At 48.8% G+C, this 20,000-nt stretch overlaps 1 protein-coding gene across 3 annotated transcripts in view; it reads left to right on the plus strand.

Moving 5' to 3' along the window:
- The window catches only part of LOC109887458 (EH domain-binding protein 1), a gene marked incomplete at its 5' end in the record, with an annotated part of 153,895 nt that overhangs the window by 89,163 nt on the left and 44,732 nt on the right, over positions 1 to 20,000 (plus strand). For all 3 annotated transcript variants that reach the window (XM_031813122.1, XM_031813121.1, XM_031813123.1), the window contains 4 exon segments: positions 3,186 to 3,368; positions 7,781 to 8,581; positions 12,821 to 12,856; positions 13,070 to 13,216. In XM_031813122.1, the coding sequence (XP_031668982.1) occupies positions 3,186 to 3,368; positions 7,781 to 8,581; positions 12,821 to 12,856; positions 13,070 to 13,216 (1,167 nt within the window).

Raw genomic sequence — 20,000 nt, forward strand, 5'->3', positions numbered from 1 at the left:
CCTCTCTTTGTGCCTCTCTTGGGCCTCTCTTGGGCCTCTCTTGTGCCTCTCTTGGGCCTCTCTGGGCCTCTCTTAGTGCCTCTCTTGGTCCTCTCTTGGGCCTCTCTTGGTCCTCTCTTGGGCCTCTCTTGTGCCTCTCTTGTGCCTCTCTTGTGCCTCTCTTGTGCCTCTCTTGTGCCACTCTTGGGCTTCTCTTGGGCCTCTCTTGTGCCTCTCTTGGCCTCTCTTGGGCTGGGGGATATTTTAGCCCATTTTAGCCCAGACACATTGTAAAGTGGGCTAGCACCAACCATAGCCCAGGGCTAGCTGGCCCTGCTCATCAATTCATACTATTTAACCCTTCCGCCCTGAGGACAGGAAACATTGGTTGCTATGCCTAACAAAAATGGTTGCTATGCAGGCGGGCTAACCTCTTCTCACTGAGCCAACTAAAGATACGAACTCTACAGCAGGAACAGCAGCAAGCGATACATTTTTCTCCCTTTTCATAGATGTTCTATCTACATTTAATTGCATAAATCCATAATAATAAAATAGTTCAGAAAAGTTTACGTCTCGTTTGTTCACAGCGTTCTCTGTTCAGCGGCCAGATCGATTTTCTCAAGTGAAACGTTGTTGGAAAAGGCAGACAGCGAGGGTTTATACAGGCCAGACACAGGGGACATGGTGTTAACACAAGGGACATGGTGTTAACACAGGGGACATGGTGTTAATACAGGGGACATGGTGTTAATACAGGGTACATGGTGTTAATACAGGGGACATGGTGTTTATACAGGGGACATGGTGTTTATACAGGGGACATGGTGTTTATACAGGGGAACATGGTGTTTATACAGGGGACATGGTGTTCATACAGGGGACATGGTGTTTATACAGGGGACATGGTGTTTATACAGGGGACATGGTGTTAACACAGGGGACATGGTGTTAATACAGGGGACATGGGGGGGACATGGTGTTAATACAGGGGACATGGTGTTAATACAGGGGACATGCTGTTAACACAGGGACATGCTGTTAACACAGGGGACATGCTGTTAACACAGGGGACATGCTGTTAACACAGGGGACATGCTGTTAACACAGGGAACATGCTGTTAACACAGGGGACATGCTGTTAACACAGGGGACATGCTGTTAACACAGGGGACATGCTGTTAATACAGGGGACATGGTGTTAATACAGGGGGCATGGTGTTTATACAGGGGACATGGTGTTTATACAGGGGACATGGTGTTTATACAGGGGACATGGTGTTTATACAGGGGACATGGTGTTAATACAGGGGACATGGTGTTTATACAGGGGACATGGTGTTTATACATGGGAACATGGTGTTTATACAGGGGACATGGTGTTTATACAGGGGACATGGTGTTTATACAGGGGACATGGTGTTTATACAGGGGACATGGTGTTAATACAGGGGACATGGGGGGGACATGGTGTTAACACAGGGGACATGGTGTTAACACAGGGGACATGGTGTTAACACAGGGGACATGCTGTTAACACAGGGGACATGCTGTTAATACAGGGGACATGGTGTTAATACAGGGGACATGGTGTTAATACAGGGGACATGGTGTTTATACAGGGGACATGGTGTTTATACAGGGGACATGGTGTTAATACAGGGGACATGGTGTTTATACAGGGGACATGGTGTTTATACAGGGGACATGGTGTTCATACAGGGGACATGGTGTTCATACAGGGGACATGGTGTTAACACAGGGGACATGGTGTTAACACAGGGGACATGGTGTTAACACAGGGGACATGGTGTTAACACAGGGGACATGGTGTTAACACAGGGGACATGCTGTTAACACAGGGGACATGCTGTTAATACAGGGGACATGGTGTTTATACAGAGGACACGGTGTTAATACAGGGGACATGGTGTCATGCATGTCAGAGATAGAATGTTGGTCGCATGTTGTGTTTGTCCGTTTGCCCCGGGCTTTGGAATACAAGTGGGAATCCTTAGCCCAGGGCAAGTCTAGCCTGGGGCCAGTCTAGGGCTAAGATAGCCTGGGGCTAAGAACGATGCAGTGCGAAAAGGTCCCTTGTTTTCTGTCTCTACCCTCATCTCCTCAACCCCCTCACTGTCTCACCTCCCACTCCCCCTCATCTCCTCAACCCCCTCACTGTCTCACCCCCCACTCCCCCTCTACCCTCATCTCCTCAACTCCCTCACTGTCTCACCTCCCACTCCTCCTCTCTCATCCCTCTCTACCCTCTACCCTCATCTCCTCAACCCCCTCACTGTCTCACCTCCCACTCCCCCTCATCTCCTCAACCCCCTCACTGTCTCACCCCCCACTCCCCCTCTACCCTCATCTCCTCAACCCCCTCACTGTCTCACCCCCCACTCCCCCTCTACCCTCATCTCCTCAACCCCCTCACTCTCACCCCCCACTCCTCCTCTCTCATCCCTCTCTACCCTCTACCCTCATCTCCTCAACCCCCTCACTGTCTCACCCCCCCACTCCTCCGCTCTCATCCCTCTCTACCCTCTACCCTCATCTCTTCAACCCCCCACTCCTCCGCTCTCATCCCCCTCTACCCTCATCTCCTCAACCCCCTCACTGTCTCCCCCCCCCACTCCTCCTCTGTCATCCCCCTCTACCCTCATCTCCTCAACCCCCTCACTGTCTCACCCCTCCACTCTTCCTCTCTCATCCTCATCTCTTCAATCCCCTCACTGTCTCACCCCCCACTCCTCCTCTCTCATCCCCCTCTACCCTCATCTCCTCAACCCCCTCACTGTCTCACCCCACTCCTCCTCTCTCATCCCCCTCTACCCTCATCTCCTCAACCCCCTCACTGTCTCACTCCCCCCCACTCCTCCGCTCTCATCCCCCTCTACCCTCATCTCCTCAACCCCCTCACTGTCTCACCCCCCATCCCCCTCTACCCTCATCTCCTCAACCCCCTCACTGTCTCACCCCCCATCCCCCTCTACCCTCATCTCCTCAACCCCCTCACTGTCTCACCCCCCATCCCCCTCTACCCTCATCTCCTCAACCCCCTCACTGTCGCACCCCCCACTCCTCCTCTCTAAGTCATTAGGTTTGGTGTCGTAATGAGATGTGTTCCTGTGTAAGTGGTTTAGTTTGGTAATGGCTGGTTTGGTGTCGTAATGAGATGTGTTTTACCCTGTGTGTCTGCGCAGGCGTATGATGTTTTTGCCAACCTGGGCATCAGTCGTCTGTTGGAGCCATCTGACATGGTTCTGCTGGCCATCCCTGACAAGCTGACCGTCATGACGTACCTCTACCAGATCAGAGCCCACTTCAGTGGAGAGGAACTCAACGTGGTGCAGATAGAAGCCAACAGCAGCCGCAGCACATACAAGGTGGGTCTGTTGATGTTCTGTACATACAAGGTGGGTCTGTTGATGTTCTGTATACGTACAAGGTGGGTCTGTTGATGTTCTGTATACGTACAAGGTGGGTCTGTTGATGTTCTGTACATACAAGGTGGGTCTGTTGATGTTCTGTATACGTACAAGGTGGGTCTGTTGATGTTCTGTAGTAATGCTTACAAGGTGGGTCTGTTGATGTTCTGTAGTAATGCTTACAAGGTGGGTCTGTTGATGTTCTGTATACGTACAAGGTGGGTCTGTTGATGTTCTGTATACGTACAAGGTGGGTCTGTTGATGTTCTGTAGTAATGCATACAAGGTGGGTCTGTTGATGTTCTGTATACGTACAAGGTGGGTCTGTTGATGTTCTGTAGTAATGCATACAAGGTGGGTCTGTTGATGTTCTGTATACGTACAAGGTGGGTCTGTTGATGTTCTGTATACGTACAAGGTGGGTCTGTTGATGTTCTGTATATGTACAAGGTGGGTCTGTTGATGTTCTGTATACGTACAAGGTGGGTCTGTTGATGTTCTGTAGTAATGCATACAGGGTGGGTCTGTTGATGTTCTGTAGTAATGCATACAAGGTGGGTCTGTTGATGTTCTGTAGTAATGCATACAAGGTGGGTCTGTTGATGTTCTGTAGTAATGCATACAAGGTGGGTCTGTTGATGTTCTGTAGTAATGCTTACAAGGTGGGTCTGTTGATGTTCTGTATATGTACAAGGTGGGTCTGTTGATGTTCTGTAGTAATACATACAAGGTGGGTCTGTTGATGTTCTGTAGTAATACATACAAGGTGGGTCTGTTGATGTTCTGTATACGTACAAGGTGGGTCTGTTGATGTTCTGTAGTAATGCATACAGGGTGGGTCTGTTGATGTTCTGTAGTAATGCTTACAAGGTGGGTCTGTTGATGTTCTGTATATGTACAAGGTGGGTCTGTTGATGTTCTGTAGTAATGCTTACAATGGGGCCACTTCACCTGTTAAACCTCGTATTCACCTCCATCACCATACCACTGTTTCTAAACTCTATGGGGAAACTGCTTTTTTCTAAGTTCTGTTGTCAAAGAGAAGAAATGAGAAAATGTCCCCGTGTGAGGTCATCAGGGTCCCCTGAGCAAATGTCCCCGTGTGAGGTCATCAGGGTCTCCTGAGCAAATGTCCCCGTGTGAGGTCATCAGGGTCCCCTGAGCAAATGTCCCCGTGTGAGGTCATCAGGGTCCCCTGAGCAAATGTCCCCGTGTGAGGTCATCAGGGTCTCCTGAGCAAATGTCCCCGTGTGAGGTCATCAGGGTCCCCTGAGCAAATGTCCCCGTGTGAGGTCATCAGGGTCCCCTGAGCAAATGTCCCCGTGTGAGGTCATCAGGGTCTCCTGAGCAAATGTCCCCGTGTGAGGTCGTCAGGGTCTCTGAGCAAATGTCCCCGTGTGAGGTCATCAGGGTCTCCTGAGCAAATGTCCCCGTGTGAGGTCGTCAGGGTCTCTGAGCAAATGTCCCCGTGTGAGGTCATCAGGGTCTCCTGAGCAAATGTCCCCGTGTGAGGTCGTCAGGGTCTCTGAGCAAATGTCCCCGTGTGAGGTCATCAGGGTCTCTGAGCAAATGTCCCCCGTGTGAGGTCATCAGGGTCTCCTGAGTAAATGTCCCCGTGTGAGGTCATCAGGGTCTCCTGAGTAAATGTCCCCGTGTGAGGTCATCAGGGTCTCCTGAGTAAATGTCCCCCGTGTGAGGTCATCAGGGTCCCCTGAGTAAATGTCCCCGTGTGAGGTCATCAGGGTCTCCTGAGTAAATGTCCCCGTGTGAGGTCATCAGGGTCTCCTGAGTAAATGTCCCCGTGTGAGGTCATCAGGGTCTCCTGAGTAAATGTCCCCGTGTGAGATCGTCAGGGTCTCCTGAGTAAATGTCCCCGTGTGAGGTCGTCAGGGTCTCCTGAGTAAATGTCCCCGTGTGAGGTCGTCAGGGTCTCCTGAGTAAATGTCCCCCGTGTGAGGTCATCAGGGTCTCCTGAGTAAATGTCCCCCGTGTGAGGTCATCAGGGTCTCCTGAGTAAATGTCCCCCGTGTGAGGTCATCAGGGTCTCCTGAGTAAATGTCCCCCGTGTGATGTCATCAGGGTCTCCTGAGTAAATGTCCCCCGTGTGAGGTCATCAGGGTCTCCTGAGTAAATGTCCCCCGTGTGAGGTCATCAGGGTCTCCTGAGTAAATGTCCCCCGTGTGAGGTCATCAGGGTCTCCTGAGTAAATGTCCCCCGTGTGAGGTCATCAGGGTCTCTGAGTAAATGTCCCAGTGTGAGGTCATCAGGGTCTCCTGAGTAAATGTCCCCCGTGTGAGGTCATCAGGGTCCCCTGAGTAAATGTCCCCGTGTGAGGTCATCAGGATCTCCTGAGTAAATGTCCCCCGTGTGAGGTCATCAGGGTCTCCTGAGTAAATGTCCCCCGTGTGAGGTCATCAGGGTCTCCTGAGTAAATGTCCCCCGTGTGAGGTCATCAGGGTCTCTGAGTAAATGTCCCCCGTGTGAGGTCATCAGGGTCTCCTGAGTAAATGTCCCCGTGTGAGGTCATTAGGGTCTCCTGAGTAAATGTCCCCGTGTGAGGTCATCAGGGTCTCCTGAGTAAATGTCCCCTGTGTGATGTCATCAGGGTCTCCTGAGTAAATGTCCCCGTGTGAGGTCGTCAGGGTCTCCTGAGTAAATGTCCCCGTGTGAGGTCATCAGTGTCTCCTGAGTAAATGTCCCCCATGTGAGGTCATCAGGGTCTCCTGAGTAAATGTCCCCCGTGTGAGGTCATCAGGGTCTCCTGAGTAAATGTCCCCCGTGTGATGTCATCAGGGTCTCCTGAGTAAATGTCCCCCGTGTGAGGTCATCAGGGTCTCCTGAGTAAATGTCCCCCGTGTGAGGTCATCAGGGTCTCCTGAGTAAATGTCCCCCGTGTGAGGTCATCAGGGTCTCCTGAGTAAATGTCCCCCGTGTGAGGTCATCAGGGTCTCTGAGTAAATGTCCCAGTGTGAGGTCATCAGGGTCTCCTGAGTAAATGTCCCCCGTGTGAGGTCATCAGGGTCCCCTGAGTAAATGTCCCCGTGTGAGGTCATCAGGATCTCCTGAGTAAATGTCCCCCGTGTGAGGTCATCAGGGTCTCCTGAGTAAATGTCCCCCGTGTGAGGTCATCAGGGTCTCCTGAGTAAATGTCCCCCGTGTGAGGTCATCAGGGTCTCTGAGTAAATGTCCCCCGTGTGAGGTCATCAGGGTCTCCTGAGTAAATGTCCCCGTGTGAGGTCATTAGGGTCTCCTGAGTAAATGTCCCCGTGTGAGGTCATCAGGGTCTCCTGAGTAAATGTCCCCTGTGTGATGTCATCAGGGTCTCCTGAGTAAATGTCCCCGTGTGAGGTCGTCAGGGTCTCCTGAGTAAATGTCCCCGTGTGAGGTCATCAGTGTCTCCTGAGTAAATGTCCCCCATGTGAGGTCATCAGGGTCTCCTGAGTAAATGTCCCCGTGTGAGGTCATCAGGGTCTCCTGAGTAAATGTCCCTGTGTGAGGTCATCAGGGTCTCCTGAGTAAATGTCCCCGTGTAAGATCATCAGGGTCTCCTGAGTAAATGTCCCCGTGTGAGGTCATCAGGGTCTCCTGAGTAAATGTCCCCGTGTGAGGTCGTCAGTGTCTCCTGAGTAAATGTCCCCCGTGTGAGGTCATCAGGGTCTCCTGAGTAAATGTCCCCCGTGTGAGGTCATCAGGGTCTCCTGAGTAAATGTCCCTGTGTGAGGTCATCAGGGTCTCCTGAGTAAATGTCCCCGTGTGAGATCATCAGGGTCTCCTGAGTAAATGTCCCCGTGTGAGGTCGTCAGGGTCTCCTGAGTAAATGTCCCCGTGTGAGGTCATCAGTGTCTCCTGAGTAAATGTCCCCCGTGTGAGGTCATCAGGGTCTCCTGAGTAAATGTCCCCGTGTGAGGTCATCAGGGTCTCCTGAGTAAATGTCCCCGTGTGAGGTCATCAGGGTCTCCTGAGTAAATGTCCCTGTGTGAGGTCATCAGGGTCTCCTGAGTAAATGTCCCCGTGTGAGATCATCAGGGTCTCCTGAGTAAATGTCCCTGTGTGAGGTCATCAGGGTCTCCTGAGTAAATGTCCCCGTGTGAGGTCGTCAGTGTCTCCTGAGTAAATGTCCCCCGTGTGAGGTCATCAGGGTCTCCTGAGTAAATGTCCCCCGTGGTGAGGTCATCAGGGTCTCCTGAGTAAATGTCCCCCGTGTGAGGTCATCAGGATGTCTTTATTTATTTTGAACAGCTAGTTCCCAGCCTGGGGGAGGATGTTTGACTCGCTGTGTCTCAGCGAAACTCATATTAGTTGGGGGGGGGGGTTTGTGAGAAAGAGTTATACAACTAAAATAAAATGTTATTATTATTCTTGTCATTAAGGTGGGAGACTTCGAGACAGACACCAACGCCTCCATCGGACAGGACAAGTTCTATGCCGAGCTAAACGTCAGTGACGCTAATGCCCAGACCACTGGATCCAGTGGGGACGTTAGCATCGGAGCTAACGGCGCTAGCGCCACCAATGGAGCCGTGGGGAAAGAGGAGGAGGAGGAGATGGAGGTGGGGAGGAAGAGTGAGACTGTATCTTTCTCCCTCCCTGACTTTGGGGTGTCCTCCTCCTCTCCCACCTCGCCCCCCCTCCCCTTGCCCCGCGCGGCTCTACCCCCCACCGCCACAGAGTCCTCCCACCCCAGAGCCGCGCCTCGCTACCTTGCTACCACACCTCTGGGAGACGGTCGACGTCAACTACAACTACCCCTGAAGGCAGTCACCCTGGACCTGAGCCAGCTCCCTCTGAGGACGGAGAGAGGGACGGAGAGAGGGACGGAGAGAGGGACGGAGAGGGGGACGGAGAGAGGGACGGAGAGAGGGACGGAGAGAGGGACGGAGAGAGGGATGGAGAGGGAGATGAGGGAGCAGGAAGGGATGAGGGAGCAGGATGGGATGAGGGATGGAGCCCCAGACAACGGGGCCCTAGATTCAGGGTCCCCTACACGGCAAGGAACCTCGGGGCCCCCAGGGGCCTCGTCTCCCTCCTCCCACAAGCTGGGCTTCTCCTACAACCGTGATGCTGACCTCATCAAGAAAAAGAGGGCCAGCCTCCGTCACTCTGAGTCTGAGACCGCCTCCGACTGCAGCAACCCCACCCCTGACAACCACGCTGACACGCCCACTAAACAGGTAAATGTCTAGACATTCCTACTGATTTGATGTGATTGATTGATTGATAGACTGATGAATTATATCTCAGGTTCAAACACCATTTGGTCTTAATGAGACCTTTAAGGACACCAGCTGTAGACACTCTGACTCTTCACAGACACACTGACGACGGTTCTTTCTTCACCTCCACGCGTTTATTATTAATTATTTCATCCCTGCCGCACCTGATGAGTGTAATCAGGTGGTCTTGTCCGAAGCTACAGCCTGATGAATGTAACATTGTAGCTTCGTGCTGAAGAGGCAGAGTTGAGAAACTCTGATCCAGTCAAACAGCATATGGTGCTTCTGATGGATTTCTGCTACGGAGAAAACTGCTGCTTCCATCCAGATGTTGTCACCGTGGGCCCGAGCAGCCGTCAGGTGGAGAGGCGCTAACATTACCCAAACATCCCACAAGCTCTTTTGACATTTCATTATATTTTTCATTATATTTCTCATCCCGCTGTGTGATGGCAGGTTGTGCTCTGGCTGCGTCGATACGCTTCACAGGACACGCCTCCGTTCTCCCAGTCACACACACACACACACACGCCTGTCTGCCTGCCTTAACCCCTCGATCATAACACCGTTTAACACCTTGAAAGGTCGCGGTGGAGGTCACTGCAGTCATAATGCTACGTCTACGTCACTGCTGTATATTAAGTGATTAGCATCACTGTTATGGCTTTGTGGTCCGACTTGGAAAACTCCAGATTTACGTTATTTCCAGCGTGACCAGATTGTAGCAGGTTGAACCTTGTTCAGCTCTGCAGAGTGGCCACTAACTGGCACAGCCTCATAGTCATCAAATCATAGTCAACCTAATCTTAACCACACTGCTAACCCTAATGCCTAACCTTAACTACATGTCTAACCCTAATGCCTAACCTTAACCACACTGCTAACCCTAATGCCTAATCCTAATCTTAACCACACTGCTAACCCTAATGCCTAATCCTAATCTTAACCACACTGCTAACCCTAATGCCTAACCCTAACCTTAACCACACTGCTAACCCTAATGCCTAACCCTACCTTAACCACACTGCTAACCCTAATGCCTAATCCTAATCTTAACCACACTGCAAACCCTAATGCCTAACCCTAACCTTAACCACACTGCTAACCCTAATGCCTAATCCTAACCTTTAACCTCTCTAGGGGGTGTGGGACGCTACAGTCCCACCTGGCCAACATCCGGTGGAATTGCAGAGCGCCAAATTCAAATTAAATTACTATAAATGTTTAACTTTCATCAAATCACAATCGTAAAACATCAAAATAAAGCTGAACTTGTTGTTAATCCAGCCGCTGTGTCAGATTTCAGAAAGGCTTTACGGCGAAAGCAAACCATGCGATAATCTGAGGACAGCGCCCCGCATACAAAACATTACATACCAGCCAAGTAGTTTAGTCACGAAAGTCAGAAATAGCAATAAAATGAATCACTTACCTTTGATGATCTTCGTATGGTTGCACTCACAAGACTCCCAGTTACACAATACATGTTTGTTTTGTTCGATAAAGTCCCTCTATATATCCAAAAATTCTCCAATTTGTTGGCGCATATTGTTCAGTAACCCAATGGCTCAAATGCGGTCACAACAGGCAGAAGAAAATTACAAATAGTACCGGTAAATTTCGAGGAACATGTCAATGTTTATAATAAATTCTCAGGTTGTTTTTAGCCTAAATAATCGATAATATTTCAACCGGAAAATAGCGTCGTCAATATAAAAGAAAAACAAGAAATGCGCGCTCTCGGTCGTGCGCAGCAAACAGCTCTGGGGACATCCTACTATCCACTCACTCAGAGTTGTAATTTTCCCTCATTTTTCAGAATAAAAGCCTGAAACAATGTCTAAAGACTGTTCACAACTAGTGGAAGCCACAGGGAACAGAATGTGGGTCCTATCCCTTTAAATGGTGAATCGGCTTTCATTGGGAAAACAGCCATTTCAAAATATCGGCATTTCCTGGATGGATTTTCCTCATGTTTTCGCCTGCCATTTCAGTTCTGTTATACTCACAGACATTATTTTTAAGTTTTAGAAACTTTGGAGTGTTTTCTATCCCAATATACTAATTATATGCATATCCTAGCTTCTGGGCCTGAGTAGCAGGCAGTTTACTTTGGGCACGCTTTTCATCCGGAGGTGAAAATAGTGCCCCCTACCCTAGTGAGATTAACCACACTGCTAACCCTAATGCCTAAACTTATCCACACTGCTAACCCTAATGCTTAACACTAACCTTAACCACACTGTTAACCCTAATGCCTAATCCTAACCTTAACCACACTGCTAACCCTAATGCCTAATCCTAACCTTAACCATACTGCTAACCCTAATGCCTAACCCTAACCTTAACCACACTGCTAACCCTAATGCCTAACCCTAACCACACTGCTAACCCTAATGCCTAACCCTAATGCCTAATCCTAATCTTAACTTTAAATTAAGACCAAAAAAGCACTTTTTTTTGTTTTCATGAATATCGACTTTGCAGCTGGGGAATCTGTCAGTTCTACCTCCAGGATAAGATTTATACCAATAGACATGAACCTGCCTTGTAGTAGTCAGCCATTATTACAGAGGCCTTCACATGAACCTGCCTTGTAGTAGTCAGCCATTATTACAGAGGCCTTCACATGAACCTGCCTTGTAGTAGTCAGCCATTATTACAGAGGCCTTCACATGAACCTGCCTTGTAGTAGTCATCCATTATTACAGAGGCCTTCACATGAACCTGCCTTGTAGTAGTCAGCCATTATTACAGAAGCCTTCACATGAACCTGCCTTGTAGTAGTCAGCCATTATTACAGAGGCCTTCACATGAACCTGCCTTGTAGTAGTCAGCCATTATTACAGAGGCCTTCACATGAACCTGCCTTGTAGTAGTCAGCCATTATTACAGAAGCCTTCACATGAACCTGCCTTGTAGTAGTCAGCCATTATTACAGAGGCCTTCACATGAACCTGCCTTGTAGTAGTCAGCCATTATTACAGAGGCCTTCACATGAACCTGCCTTGTAGTAGTCAGCCATTATTACAGAGGCCTTCACATGAACCTGCCTTGTAGTAGTCATCCATTATTACAGAGGCCTTTGCTTTTCAGCGAGGACAAGCTTCTTGTCATTGGGTTTTACACCATTTAAACTGTGGACTTAGTTTCTGCAACATGGACTTAGTTGGGTTCAGCGCGCCAAGCCGCGGTTTATGCCTGTCCCTGTCTATCCTGCACCGTGGATTACTGCAGATGGCCGTGTGGATAGGGAGGCAATGGAAAGATGGGTGTGAGCCTGTGCGTGTGTGTGTGTGTGTGTGCAAGTGGTCGTGCATGCATATTGGTGTGTGTGCTTGTTGCTATGCTTGCTCACTCATGTACGTGTGTGTGTGTGTGTGTGTGTGTGTGTGTGTGTGTGTGTGTGTGTGTGTGTGTGTGTGTGTGTGTGTGTGTGTGTGTGTGTGTGTGTGTGTGTGTGTGTGTGTGTGTGTGTGTGTGTGTGTGTGTGTGTGTGTGTGTGTGTGTGTGTGTGTGTGTGTGTGTGTGTGTGTGTGTGTGTGTGTGTGTGCGTGCGTGCGTGCGTGCGTGCGTGCGTGCGCGCGCGTGTGTGTGTGTGAGCGCTGTCTGTCCTGGGTTGTCACCTTCTCTCCACTACTTCACCGTTGCATAGCTCCCTGTAATGAGAAAGGTCTGTGGTGATAGTGACAGGGAGGCTCAGTCCCACATCACACCTCTATTCCCTAAGTAGTGCACTCCTTTTAACCAGCTGTCGGATGGGCCCTAGTGCACTATGTAAGGAAACGAGAGGCGTTTGGGACACAACCCCTGCTGCTGTAACTCCAACACTAAGGACAGATAGTCATCCCACAGCCTTCACCTGTACCAATATCACTCACATATACTGTAGGGTGGGTCCCAAATGGGACCCTATTCACTATGTAGGGTCCTTCTTTTGACCAGGGCTCATTGGGTTCTATGTAGGGAACAGGGTGCCATTGGGGAAGGAGACTTATACTGCAGTAGAGAGGAGGGCCCTTCGCTGAAATGGACCATCATCTAGTGGATTACATTATATTTATTACACTGCTCGCTTTTTCCTCATTCTCTCTCTCCTCTCTCTCTCTCCTCTCTCTCTCTTCTCTCTCTCCTCTCTCTATCTCTCTCTCTCCTCTCTGTCTCTCTCTCCTCTCTCCTCTCTCCTCTCTCTCTCAGGAGCCAACGCCCGTCCCCAGTTCCCCAGTGGAAAAGGTGAGTGTGTGTGAGAGAGATAGATAGAAAGAGCGGGGTAGAGAGAGAGTCATGTCAGGGATGTGTCTCAGTAAGGCTGTGTGTAAATCTAACCCTGATAGATGGAGGATGAGGACAGAATTGATAAAGTATTACAACAGAACCATGTAGCTGTCTTAGTTACTCTCCCTGACCTCCACCCCACCCCCTGTGTCTCTCGTCTCTTCCCCACAGAAGGTGCAGTCTCGGCAGGAAGAGCTGAAGGAAAGAGCCAGGCTTCTCCTGGAGCAGGCCCGGCGGGATGCTGCCATGAAGGCCGGCAGCAAGCACACAGCCAATTCAACTAACTCAGCCCCAGTTAAAACACCACAAGTCACTGACGTAAGTGTGTGTTTGACTTGGAGTGTGTGTGACTTGGAGTGTGTGTGTGTGACTTGGAGTGTGTGTGTGTGTGTGACTTGGAGTGTGTGTGTGTGTGACTTGGAGTGTGTGTGTGTGTGACTTGGAGTGTGTGTGTGTGACTTGGAGTGTGTGTGTGACTTGGAGTGTGTGTGTGTGACTTGGAGTGTGTGTGTGTGACTTGGAGTGTGTGTGTGACTTGGAGTGTGTGTGTGTGACTTGGAGTGTGTGTGTGTGATTTGGAGTGTGTGTGTGTGACTTGGAGTGTGTGTGTGACTTGGAGTGTGTGTGTGTGTGACTTGGAGTGTGTGTGTGTGACTTGGAGTGTGTGTGTGTTTGACTTGGAGTTTGTGTGTGTGTGACTTGGAGTGTGTGTGTGTTTGACTTGGAGTGTGTGTGTGTTTGACTTGGAGTGTGTGTGTGTGTGTGACTTGGAGTGTGTGTGTGTGTGTGACTTGGAGTGTGTGTGTGTGTTTCACTTGGAGTTTGTGTGTGTGACTTGGAGTGTGTGTGTGTGACTTGGAGTTGTGTGTGTTTGACTTGGAGTGTGTGTGTGTTTGACTTGGAGTTTGTGTGTGTGTGTGTGTGAGAGAGACTTGGAGATTGTGTGTGTGTGTGTGTGTGTGTGTGTGTGTGTGTGTGTGTGTGTGTGTGTGTGTGTGTGTGTGTGTGTGTGTGTGTGTGTGTGTGTGTGTGTGTGTGTGTGTGTGTGTGTGTGTTGAGAGACTTTGAGATTGTGTGCTCCTGTTTTTTATGTGGGTGTTTTGAGACACTTCAAATCAAATGTTCTTGGTCACATGCTGCTTGGTAAACAACAGGTATAGACTAACAGTGAAATCTAATGTTATTGTTCCTGTTGGTAAACAACAGGTGTAGACTAACAGTGAAATCTAATGTTATTGTTCCTGTTGGTAAACAACAGGTGTAGACGAACAGTGAAATCTAATGTTATTGTTTACATGCTTGGTAAACAACAGGTGTAGACGAATAGTGAAATCTAATGTTATTGTTTACATGCTTGGTAAACAACCGGTGTAGACGAACAGTGAACTACTTCCTGACGGGTTATTTTGCAACAATGCAGAGTTAAAGATACAAACTAGAACTAGAGACACATGGAATAAATACACGGTGTATAATGAATAACAAGTAATAATTACATGACTATATACAGGAAGTACCAGGTAATACCATGGCTATATACAGGAAGTACCAGGTAATACCATGGCTATATACAGGAAGTACCAGATAATAACATGGCTATATACAGGAAGTACCAGGTAATACCATGGCTATATACAGGAAGTACCAGGTAATAACATGGCTATACACAGGAAGTACCAGATAATAACATGGCTATATACAGGAAGTACCAGGTAATACCATGGCTATATACAGGAAGTACCAGGTAATACCATGGCTATATACAGGAAGTACCAGGTAATAACATGGCTATATACAGGAAGTACCAGGTAATACCATGGCTATATACAGGAAGTACCAGGTAATAACATGGCTATATACAGGAAGTACCAGATAATAACATGGCTGTATACAGGAAGTACCAGGTAATAACATGGCTATATACAGGAAGTACCAGGTAATAACATGGCTGTATACAGGAAGTACCAGGTAATAACATGGCTATATACAGGAAGTACCAGGTAATAACATGGCTGTATACAGGAAGTACCAGGTAATAACATGGCTATATACAGGAAGTACCAGGTAATAACATGGCTATATACAGGACGTACCAGATAATAACATGGCTGTATACAGGAAGTACCAGGTAATAACATGGCTATATACAGGAAGTACCAGGTAATAACATGGCTATATACAGGAATTACCAGATAATAACATGGCTATATACAGGAAGTACCAGGTAATAACATGGCTATACACAGGAAGTACCAGATAATAACATGACTATATACAGGAAGTACCAGGTAATAACATGGCTATATACAGGAAGTACCAGATAATAATATGGCTATATATATATGTATATATACTTCCTGTATACAGGAGGGGTAAAGGATAGATAATAGAAAGTAACAGCAGTATACTGTAGGTAGGGGTAAAGGATAGATAATAGACAGTAACAGCAGTATACTGTAGGTAGGGATAAAGGATAGATAATAGACAGTAACAGCAGTATACTGTAGGTAGGGGTAAAGGATAGATAATAGACAGTAACAGCAGTATACTGTAGGTAGGGGTAAAGGATAGATAATAGACAGTAACAGCAGTATACTGTAGGTAGGGATAAAGGATAGATAATAGACAGTAACAGCAGTATACTGTAGGTAGGGGTAAAGGATAGATAATAGACAGTAACAGCAGTATACTGTAGGTAGGGGTAAAGGATAGATAATAGACAGTAACAGCAGTATACTGTAGGTAGGGGTAAAGGATAGATAATAGACAGTAACAGCAGTATACTGTAGGTAGGGGTAAAGGATAGATAATAGACAGTAACAGCAGTATACTGTAGGTAGGGGTAAAGGATAGATAATAGACAGTAACAGCAGTATACTGTAGGTAGGGGTAAAGGATAGATAATAGACAGTAACAGCAGTATACTGTAGGTAGGGATAAAGGATAGATAATAGACAGTAACAGCAGTATACTGTAGGTAGGGGTAAAGGATAGATAATAGACAGTAACAGCAGTATACTGTAGGTAGGGGTAAAGGATAGATAATAGACAGTAACAGCAGTATACTGTAGGTAGAGGTAAAGGATAGATAATAGACAGTAACAGCAGTATACTGTAGGTAGGGATAAAGTGACTAACAGGATAGATAATAGACAGTAACAGCAGTATACTGTAGGTAGGGGTAAAGTGACTAACAGGATAGATAATAGACAGTAACAGCAGTATACTGTAGGTAGGGGTAAAGGATAGATAATAGACAGTAACAGCAGTATACTGTAGGTAGGGGTAAAGGATAGATAATAGACAGTAACAGCAGTATACTGTAGGTAGAGGTAAAGGATAGATAATAGACAGTAACAGCAGTATACTGTAGGTAGGGGTAAAAGATAGATAATAGACAGTAACAGCAGTATAATGTAGGTAGGGGTAAAGGGACTAGAAGTCATGGTGTGTGTGTCCGTCAGTGTGTGTGTGTGTTGTAGGCAGAGTGAGTCTGTGACAGGGCTGTCATTGGGACTGTTCTCAGTACAGTGAACTGTGTCAGAAAGCCCTAAATGGACAGAAGAAGAGAATCCACAGAGTGGAACCTTCATCCTTTTCAAGCTTGGCCACTTTGCTGACTCTACTTCTCATGTCATGTAGCAAGAGAACATTCTATACCTCTCCTTCCCCTCCACTCCACACTGCTTTGTCCTCTTCTCTCTCCCTTCCTCCATCTCTCTCTCGCTCTGTTTCAATGACACCTCCTTTACCTTGTGACACTGAAAAGTCATTTCCAAACTGCTCCCTCCTTCCCGCTCACACATTTGACAGAGATGCTCTTTTCCCCCCGCCTCCCCCGCCTATTCCACGCCTCCCCCCTCCTCCTCAACGCATCCCCCTCCTGCCCCACGCCTCCACCTCTTGCTCCCCATCCTCCACCACACCTCCACCCTCTTCGTCCACACCTCCCCCACTTCCTCCATGCCTCCCCCTCTTCCTCCACGCCTCCCCCTCTTCCTCCAAGCCTCCCCTCCTCCTCTATGCCTCCCCCTCCTCCTCCACGCCTCCCCCCTCTTCCTCCACGCCTCCCCCCTCTTCCTCCACGCCTCCCCTTCCTCTTCCACACCTCCCCTTCCTCCTCCACGCCCCCCTCTCCTCCTCCAAGCCTCCCCTCCTCCTCCAAGCCTCCCCTTCCTCCTCCAAGCCTCCCCCTCCTCCTCCAAGCCTCCCCTCCTCCTCCAAGCCTCCCCCTCCTCCTCCATGCCTCCCCTTCCTCCTCCATGCCTCCCCCTCCTCCTCCACGCCTCCCCCTCCTCCTCCACACCTCCCCCTCCTCCTCCACGCCTACCCCTCCTGCTCCACACCTCCCCCACCTGCTCTGTGTAACTGGTGACAAAGGCAGGATTGTGAGCGGGCAGTTGAGGGCCTCCTCAAGGATCCTTCCTTATTAACTTCTGCTCAGGCTCTTTTCAGGATGCCCACAGGGGCCTGCTAATGTCAAAAGGGTTAGGTTTTTGGTACCTCTCTCTTTCAGAAACTTGGTGCCACTCTCTGCCCCTCTCTTTTACCCCCCCTCTCCCTCTCTCTTACTCTCCCCTGTCCCACTCTCTTACCCCCCTCTCCCTCTCTCTTACCCCCCAATTTCCCCAGCGTCGTCTGGGTTAGGGAGGGTTTGGCAGGTAGGGATATCCTTGTCTCATCGCCGGGTGCAGTGCGCGCTGACCAGGTCGCTAGGTGCACGGTGTTTCCTCCGATACATTGGTGCGGCTGGCTTCCGGGTTGGATGTGCGTTGTGTCAAGAAGCAGTGGGGCTTGGTTGGGTTGTGTTTCGGAGGACGCATGGCTCTCGACCTTGGCCTCTGCTGAGTCCGTACGGGAGTTGCAGCGATGAGACAAGACAATAACTACCAATTGAATACCACGAAATTGGGGAGAAAAAAGCAAACAACCTTCCTCTGAGTCTTATAACATCAACTTAATGTCACACCAACCCCCTTAAAGGGAGACTTCAGGATGTTGGCCATGAAGCCCTTTATCTACCCCCTTAAAGGGAGACTTCAGGATGTTGGCCATGAAGCCCTTTATCTACCCCCTTAAAGGGAGACTTCAGGATGTTGGCCATGAAGCCCTTTATCTACTTCCTCTGAGTCAGATCAACTCCTGGATACAATTTGAAGCCACAAAATGGTGTGGTCAAATCCAGAATGACCTTTCCAAAGGGGTGGTCAAATCCAGAATGACCTTTCAAAATGGGGTGGTCAAATCCAGAATGACCTTTCCAAATGGGGTGGTCAAATCCAGAATGACCTTTCCAAATGGGGTGGTCAAATCCAGAATGACCTTTCCAAATGGGGTGGTCAAATCCAGAATGACCTTTCCAAATGAGGAGGTCTAATCCAGAATGACCTTTCCAAATGGGGTGGTCAAATCCAGAATGACCTTTCCAAATGGGGTGGTCACATCCAGAATGACCTTTCCAAATGGGGTGGTCAAATCCAGAATGACCTTTCCAAATGGGGTGGTCACATCCAGAATGACCTTTCCAAATGGGGTGGTCTAATCCAGAATGGCCTTTCCAAATGGGGAGGTCTAATCCAGAATGGCCTTTCCAAATGAGGAGGTCTAATCCAGAATGACCTTTCCAAATGGGGTGGTCAAATCCAGAATGACCTTTCCAAATGGGGTGGTCTAATCCAGAATGACCTTTCCAAATGGGGTGGTCTAATCCAGAATGACCTTTCCAAATGGGGTGGTCACATCCAGAATGACCTTTCCAAATGTTCCGTATTGAAGGGAAAAGGAGTGAATAAAAAGTAGGTAGAGAGAAAGAGAGAGAGATTGTGTGTGTGTGTGTGTGTGTGTGTGTGTGTTAGGGGGAGAGTGTGTGTGTGTGTGTTAGGAAGAGTGTGTGTGTGTGTGTGTGTGTGTGTGTGTGTGTTAGGGAGAGTGTGTGTGTGTGTTAGGAAGAGTGTGTGTGTGTGTTAGGGAGAGTGTGTGTGTGTGTTAGGGAGAGTGTGTGTGTGTGTTAGGGAGAGTGTGTGTGTGTTAGGGAGAGTGTGTGTGTGTTAGGGAGAGTGTGTGTGTGTTAGGGAGAGTGTATGTGTGTGTGTGTTAGTGAAAGTGTGTGTGTGTTAGGGAGAGAGTGTGTGTGTGCGTTAGGGAGAGTGTGTGTGTGTGTTAGGGAGAGTGTGTGTGTGTTAGGGAGAGAGTGTGTGTGTGTTAGGGAGAGTGTGTGTGTGTGTTAGGGAGAGTGTGTGTGTGTTAGGGAGAGTGTGTGTGTGTGTGTGTTAGGGAAAGTGTGTGTGTTAGGGAGAGAGTGTGTGTGTGTGTTAGGGAGAGTGTGTGTGTGTTAGGGAGAGTGTGTGTGTGTGTGTGTTAGGGAGAGTGTGTGTGTGTTAGGGAGAGAGTGTGTGTGTGTTAGGGAGAAGAGTGTGTGTGTGTGTTAGGGAGAGAGTGTGTGTGTGTAGGGAGAGGTGTGTGTGTGTGTTAGGGAGAGTGTGTGTGTGTGTTAGGGAGAGTGTGTGTGTGTGTTAGGGAGAGTGTGTGTGTTAGGGAGAGTGTGTGTGTGTTAGGGAGAGTGTGTGTGTGTGTGTGTGTGTTAGGGAGAGAGTGTGTGTGTGTGTGTGTGTTGTGTTAGGGAGAGAGTGTGTGTGTGTTAAAGAGTGTGTGTGAGTGTGTGTGTTAGAGAGTGTGTGTGTGTGTGTTAGGGAGAGTGTGTGTGTGTGTTAGGGAGAGTATGTGATGGGGAGAGAGAGAGTGAGTGTTGGGAGAGAGAGAGGAGTGAGTGTTTGGGGAGAGAGAGAGGAGTGAGTGTTGGGGAGAGAGGAGTGAGTGTTGGGAGAGAGAGAGGGTGTTGGGGAGAGAGAGTGAGTGTTGGGGAGAGAGAGAGTGAGTTGTTGGGGAGAGAGAGAGTGAGTGTTGGGGATAGAGAGAGAGTGAGTGTTGGGAGAGAGAGAGTGAGTGTTTGGGGAGAGAGAGAGTGAGTGTTGGGAGAGAGAGATGAGTGTTTGGGGAGAGAGAGATGAGTGTTGGGGAGAGAGAGAGTGAGTGTTGGGGAGAGAGAGAGAGTGAGTGTTGGGGAGAGAGAGAGAGTGAGTTGGGGAGAGAGAGAGTGAGTGTT

The sequence above is a fragment of the Oncorhynchus kisutch genome, unplaced genomic scaffold, assembly GCF_002021735.2.
Source record: "Oncorhynchus kisutch isolate 150728-3 unplaced genomic scaffold, Okis_V2 Okis04b-Okis11a_hom, whole genome shotgun sequence".
Lineage (NCBI taxonomy): Eukaryota > Metazoa > Chordata > Actinopteri > Salmoniformes > Salmonidae > Oncorhynchus > Oncorhynchus kisutch.